General features: G+C 36.3%; 1 protein-coding gene across 1 annotated transcript; it reads left to right on the forward strand.

Moving 5' to 3' along the window:
• Positions 1 to 6,844: 6,844 nt before the first annotated feature.
• Positions 6,845 to 7,376, forward strand: LOC118008644 (40S ribosomal protein S18-like). The gene has a single exon (XM_035002255.1). It carries the CDS (start codon positions 6,891 to 6,893, stop codon positions 7,338 to 7,340), a length of 450 nt encoding a protein of 149 aa, XP_034858146.1. The 5' UTR covers positions 6,845 to 6,890; the 3' UTR covers positions 7,341 to 7,376.
• Positions 7,377 to 7,653: the final 277 nt, after the last annotated feature.

Below are 7,653 nucleotides of genomic sequence, written 5' to 3' on the forward strand. Positions count from 1 at the left end.
TATTTTGATTTTTCTGAATTTGTAGAAATTTTTCCATGCCTCATTTGGACCTCACAAAAACTTTACGAAGTAGGCTGCATTTTGATGAGGAAAAAATCCTAAAACTTATTGAATGCTTACTTTGTGTTGGCATATTGTGGGTACTTGCAAGTATATTACCTTTATTTATTTTATTTTATTATCTTATTTTATTTTTAGAGCAGGAGTGGGGAGGAGCAGAGGGAGAGGAAGAGAGAGACTCTTAAGGAGGCTTCACATTCAGCATGGAGCCCAACTTGGGGCTCAATCTCACAATCCTGAGATCATGACCTGATCCAAAATCAAGAGTCGGATACTTAACCAACTGAGCAACCCAGGTGCCCTTCAAGTGCTTCAAGTAAAGTATTACCTTTAATTCTCAAAGGAATCCAGCAGGGTCAATTTATAGAAGAAAATGAGGCTCAAAGAGATTAAGTAATTTTTTTCTTGAATGCATGGAAAGTAAGTGAAATTCATTCATTCAATCATATATCCAACTCTCTACTTACAATTCCAGTTGGATATGTTTGAGTTATCTCAAACTTTACATATCCAAAATTGAATTCTTTATTGTCATTCTCAAATCTGCTGTCCTTCATTTTCCTCTTCTCAGTAAATGACAACACGGTCCTCCCAGTTGCTCAAGCCAAAAATATTAGAATCATAAATATTTCCTTTTATTTTCCCTCATCCCGCATCAAATTCATTAGCAAATACTATTAGTTCTACCTTATTTATCCTGAATCACACCATCTGCCATCATTTCTACTTTGATCACTTTGCTCTAACCATAATCATCACTCACCAAGACCATCTTAAAGAATCTCCCAGTGGTCCAATTCCATGCTAACTTTCTCTAGCCTACTTATTGCAAAGCAGCCAGAGTTTTCTTTTGAAAAAGTAAATCATATTATGTCACTTTTGTGCTCACAACCCTGCAACAGCTTACTATTTCACTCATAGTGTTAATCATGGTCATCAAGGTCCTGCATGATCTGTCACCTGCTCTCCTCTCTTCACTCTCTCACTAGCCCAACCCATGTACACTGGCCTTCCTCCTTGACCAAGCCAAGCACCTGCTGCTTCATGCCATTTGAAAATCTCTCTTTCTGGATTGCTCTTCTCTTAGATAATCTACCATGGCATTTCATTTGAGTCTCTGATTAAATGCAGTTTTATAAAAAAAAATCATCTATTTTAAATAGCGTGCCAGTTCCCCTCCCCTTCCCTGCTTTAATTTTCTTCTTAGCACATTATCAACTGATATCAATTTATTTATTTTGTTTTATTGTCAACCTTGTGTTACTAGCACAAGCATCGCCAAGATAGTAATAACTTTGTTTTAGCTCATTGTTGAGTCTTTAGCACAGAACATAGTAGACTAGATTATTTGAAACATCCACATGATCATCAAATATTAAGTCTCATATGTGCTAGACACTATCTTCTGAAAGAGTTAAATCTAGTGAAAAAATAAACATTGATCAAGTAGTTATTGGAGCACTGAGTAATAAAATCAAGACTTGCACGGTGGTATAGGAGCAGACAACAGGTGGACATAACCTACATTGGGATATCTGGGAAGATTCCCCTAGATTGACTATGGGTATGAGTTAGATAGGCATAAAGGGAGATGGCAGGGCAAAATAATTGCAGTAAATGGAATGGCAGATGCCAAGACTGCCATGTATGAAGAAAGCGAGCACAACTCATTTGAAAAAGTTGAAGAATTTTTAAATGGGAGAATTAAGTACATTAAACAAAAGGAGGGTAGAGGAAAACAAAGCTAGGGAATACATGCTTCATGTATTAATCTTTTTCCTAAACACGATGGGACCTATATAGACTAGAAGCTTTTCCAAAGGTCAGTCTAAAATATGAAGATTGGATTAAAATATGTACTACGAATGTGGACATTTAATTTGTGAAATGACAGCAATAGCATAGTATGGTAGCCGTGAAATGGAAAAAAAACCCCACAAAGAATTCTAAGAAAATATTCTTTTTTTTCTTTTTTTTTTAGAGAGAGAGAGAGTGTGCACATGCATGTGTGTGACTTGGCAGGGAGGGGCAGAGGGAGAAGGAGAGAGAGAATCCCAAGCAGGCCCCGTATTTGGCACAGAGCCCGATGCAGGGTCCATCTCACAACCCTGAGCTCATGACCTGAGCTGAAATCAAGAGTCGACTCAATGACTGAGCCACCAAGTGTCCCTCTAAGAAAATATTCTTGATTAAAACAAAGCTTTTGTTTGAGATTAAAAAAAAGAAAAAGTTCTGTGGATGGATCATGGTGACAGTTGCACAACATTGTGAATGTACTTAATGCCACTGAACTGTACACTTAAAAATTGTCAAAATGGTAAGTTTTAGGTTATGTATATTTTACCACAATAAAGAAAAACTAGAAATAAATTAAATTATAGAGAAAATAAAAGACACAATAAAGTACTAGAAATATATTTTTTTAACCAGCTTTTAGTTTTTATTATAAGTGGAAAGTAAAAGGCTTTGGAATTAAAACATGATTCATAGATTTCTAGTTAAGTTAGACGGGGCTAATTTTGAGATGATTTTGATATATAAGTGGAATTGTCAAGTAAACAGTCAAATATGGAAATCTAAAGCCCAGAAAAGAGGTATGAACTGAAAATAACAAGATGGGAGCGGTTGGCATGGAGATGGTAATTGAAGCCTTTGGAATGAATGGGATTGCTATGGAAGAATATGTAGGAGCAAGAAAAGTGGACTCACAGAGAATCTAACAGGAAAGGACAGAGAGAAAAGAAATAAAAACGAGGAGAATATTTGATAGAAGTTGAGTATTTCAGGGAGGGAGAAGTTAAGTAAAATTATACTGAGAGGCCATACAAGATAGTACCTAAGAAGTATCTTTTTATTTGATGACAAAGAGGACATTGGTGATTTTAATAAAAGCACTTTGAGTGGATTATTAAGATTATAAAATGGAATGGGTTGGAAAGTGAATGGGGAGTGAAGAAATGGAGGTAAGGCATTTTAGAATAACCCTTAATGAGTTGTTATGAAAGAGATCAAGAACTAAGCAGTACCTGAATTACTAGAGGGAATCAAGAGGCACTACTTTTTTTCAGTATGGAAGACATTTAAGCATGTGTGAATTTCATACAAAGGTACCTGGGGGAGGACAAAGTTACAAATAAAAAGAGTGTGCTCTGGATTGATACTCCAGATGTTTGAAAAGAAAATTAGATCCAGGTTATAGCTGACCTAAGAGGAAGGACCACTTTCCTCATTACAACAGGAGGAGAGAATGTTCTCTTAGAACTGGGGACTAAACAAAGAGGGTTGTTTGTTTCCCACAAACTCATAGTTATTTTTTTTTTTTACCCATAGTTATTTTTATAGCATAATCAGCATCTTCTATTAAAAAATATTCTGAGATACCAAAAATTATGTTTGAAAAATACTTATAATTTTACCAAAATATTTTATTTGGATATTATCAAGGTGGCTTCTATTTAACTCACTTTCCCAACATCTGCTACTTTACTTCCAGACACATGGAGCAGTTACTTGTTCTTTGAACAGGCCATCTACTCTCATGGCCTGATGTCTACTTCCTTTGCCAAACCAAATCTTGATTTCCTTTGTGCCAAGATGAGAATTTGTCACTAGGGATACGAAAAGGAAGAAAATACTATCTTACAGAGATTCCATATGAAACAGAAACATGGATAGATTATTATAACCCAAAGTGTAAAATACTGAAATGAGGGAAGTATTTTCACTATATAATACCACATATTACTAAGAAATTGAGCTCCTGAAGGATAGAACATGTCTCATTTATCTTTAGCACAATAACTGTTACATACATCCAAAGAATTCAAAAATAATTATTGAACTACTGAATAATTGAAAACATTGGTACAAGCTTTATATTTATGAATAGTGTCATGAATGCAATAAAAGAGCCTAAAGGTTTTTGTCACCATTCCACTTTGGGTTTTGTGAACTATTGATTATTCCTAGGGAAAGACTGTTAGGAAGACTAAATTTGCTAAGAAAGCAATTAATTAGAGTGCTCAAAATCTGTATAGTCCATGGGCTTTTACCAAAGACTATACCTTTGATTTTAATCTCAAATAAATTGCTTCTATCTACATTGTGCTACTCATCTGCTTCTCTAAAATAGCAGTACATGCTAAAGGCTAATTGTAGAGATCAGAGTATTTTTAAGTACTGATAATTATGTTGCATTTCAAAATGTACTTAGTGCATACCTAATATTAATTTAGAGAAATACTAATGTTCTGTTGTGTACTGAGGCAGTTTATAATTCCACAAATAGCTTAATAAAAATTTCATTTCTTGAGTTCTCTTACAAGCTTATCTGTAGCTCAGATTTATAGAGCATTTATATTTAGAGACTGATAGGAGAAAATACCTTGTATAAAATCCCTATATTAAAATTACCATTTCAAAGTATTTAGAGAAATAAACTCAATCATTGGTTTTACTCTAAAGTATTAATGACATTGGATGGATGATAATATTGACTCAGTGAGCACTGATTATACTTTTGATTTCAAGGTAGAAGCTCCTAGAATGTGGTATTTTCCCTATGTTGAGTTAAGCAAGATACACAAGGTAGGCACTTACATTTAGAAACTTATAAGATAAAATGACTTGCATAAAATCCCTGTATTTAGATTAGCATTTCAAAATATTTAGAGAAATAGGCTCAATTATTATTTTTATTCTGAAGGATTGATGATTAGATGGATAATATTAATTTGTTGAGCTCTGATTATACTTCTAATTTCAAGATGGAAGCTCTAGGATGGTGGAATTTTCTCTATGCTGAGTTAAGCAAGATATACAGGGTAGAGGATACTATATATGTTGAGCATAATCTTTAGAGATGATTTCACATTTATGTAAAATGTTTTTATTTCTTTTTTGAAACAAGGGCTTACCACAACATCCCTCCTGGTGATTTTCACATTTTAGGCCAGCAGCAGTAAAGCAAAAATAAGAGATAATCTTTGACTCCAAAATTATCTTCCTTTTTATGTATTTATTTAGGTCTTATATTTTAGAGAAACCATACAGCATAGTGGTTGAAGGCAGGTCCTAGAAACCAATTGCTTGAATTCATATTCTAGATCTGCCACTTATTTTAGGATCTTAACAACTTTTCAACCTCTCTGTGCCTTGGCTTCCTCATCCGTAAAAGAGGGATCATGATTTTCTGTCAGAGGGGTAATTAGAAGAATCAAATAAATCAATGCATAAGAAACAAAAGTGCCAGGTGCACAGCAAATACTCAGCCTACGTGAGGTTATCATCACTGTGGTCTTTGTGGATACAGTTTTGGACTATTCTAAGCACTTCATCTAAATCTTGGTTTGATTGTTGCAACTTGAGTATGTGGTAATAGACAATCAATACTAAGTTCAACTTAGAAATATAAATATATAAGTACAAACAAAAATAAAATTGAAGAAAATATTCTGGTAAACTTTTGCCTAATAGTTGACACAGTCTCTTGGGATGCCTGGGTGGCTCAGTCATTAAGCGTCTGCCTTCAGCTCAAGACATGGTCCCAGGGTCCTGGGATCAAGCCCCACATCGGGCTCCCTGCTCAGCGGGAGGCCTGCTTCTCCCTCTCCCACTCCCCCTGCTTGTGTTCCCTCTCTCGCTGTCTCTCTCTGTCAAATAAATAAATAAAAACTTTAAAAAAAATAGTTGACACGGTCTCATAGGCACACATGCCACTATAATGTTTAGAGAATAAAACTATATGAGATCTTTGAATTGCTATTTCCACTATTTCAAATTACAAATTACTTCATCTCTGATGCTTGTCATATTCTATGTATTATGTCTTATTAGGCCATTATCATAGACTGTCAAATAGGAAGGAAACTACTCAGTTATTTTTTTCTCAAAATAATTATAGCACAGTAAATACTTGCCATTTTCAGAGTAAAATACATATGACACTTGAGGGCAAGGAGGTCAAGGGGGATGGACAAACTCTAACCATTCAATCTATGTAATTAGAAATGGATTCTAGAATCTATTATGTAGCTAATATATAGACGATATTAAAGCCTAAGTTGTCAGTCTCTAGGTCTCATGTTCTTAAGCTTTATGCTATATTGCCTCTCTAAGGATTTATTAACAATATTGAAACCTCAACATTGTTTTTAATATAAAATTATTTTTATTTTAATATCCTAAAAAGTCTTGAGTACAGAAATACCAGTTTCTTCGGAGTGCAGGATTTAAAGCCAGACTAATTGAATTCAAATCCTAGCTTTGCTACAGAACAGTTCTTTGATATTTGAGACAGTTTATTTCAAGTTCATGAGCTTCAGAGTGCTCATCTGTAAAATAAAGTTGATAATCGTGTCTCCTATACTTATTATAAATTTCAAATGCTACTATATGTAAATTATGTACAAAAGTTCCGTGGAAAAAGGAAATATTCAATTATTATTAGCTATTATTATTATTATTAGCTAACGTAAGAGCTTGGGCTCAGAATGTTATTGTATTAATTAAGTCTGTGAGTGGCAGAAAACCAGAAATGACAGTGGCTTTATTTTTTTTTTTAAAGATTTTATTTATTTATTTGAGAGAGACAATGAGATAGAGAGAGAGAGCATGAGGGGGGAGGGTCAGAGGGAGAAGCAGACTCCCTGCCGAGCAGGGAGCCGGATGCGGGACTCGATCCCGGGACTCCAGGATCATGACCTGAGCCGAAGGCAGTCGCTCAACCGACTGAGCCACCCAGGCGCCCGACAGTGGCTTTAAAAAGATAAAAATTTGGGCTCTTCCACAGGAGGCCTACACGCCGCCGCTGGGGCCGCCGCCATGTCTCTATGATCCCTGAGAAGTTCCAGCACATTTTGCAAGTGCTCAACGCCAATATCGATGGGCGGCGGAAAATAGCCTTTGCCATCACTGCAGTTAAGGGCGTGGGGCGAAGATATGCTCATGTGGCGCTGAGGAAAGCAGACCTCGATCTCACCAAAAGGGCCGGAGAGCTCACTGAGGATGAGGTGGAACGTGTGATCCCCATTATGCAGAATCCTCGTCAGTGTAAGATCCCAGACTGGTTTTTGAACCGACAAAAGGACGTGAAAGATGGAAAGTACAGCCAGGTCCTGGCCGATGGTCTGGACAACGAACTTCGTGAAGACCTGGAGAGACTGAAGAAGATTAGGGCCCACAGAGGGCTGCGCCACTTCTGGGGACTTCGTGTCCGAGGCCAGCACACCAAGACCACAGGGCGCCGTGGCCGCACCGTGGGTGTGTCCAAGAAGAAATAAATCTGTAGGCCTTGTCTGTTAATAAAATAGCTTATACACCTAAAAATAAATAAATAAATAAATAAAATAAAATAAAATAAAAAGATAAAAATTTGGGACGCCTGGGTGGCTCAGACACTTGGGCATCTGCCTTCGGCTCAGGTCATGATCTCAAGGTCCTGGAATCGAGTCCCACATCTGGCTCCTTGCTTAGCGGGGATCCTGCTTTTCCCTCTGTCCGCTGCTCCCCCTGCTTGTGCTCATTCTCTTTCTATGTCAAAATAAATAAAATCTTTGATAAAAAGATAAAAGTTTATTCATATTTCATGTAAAA

The sequence above is a fragment of the Mirounga leonina genome, unplaced genomic scaffold, assembly GCF_011800145.1.
Source record: "Mirounga leonina isolate KUSES-001 unplaced genomic scaffold, KU_Mleo_1.0 Mir_126, whole genome shotgun sequence".
NCBI lineage: Eukaryota > Metazoa > Chordata > Mammalia > Carnivora > Phocidae > Mirounga > Mirounga leonina.

Bases quoted from the DNA above. Each gene is read 5' to 3' on its own strand.
- LOC118008644 (XM_035002255.1), top strand. From the start codon at position 6,891: ATGATCCCTGAGAAGTTCCAGCACATTTTGCAAGTGCTCAACGCCAAT.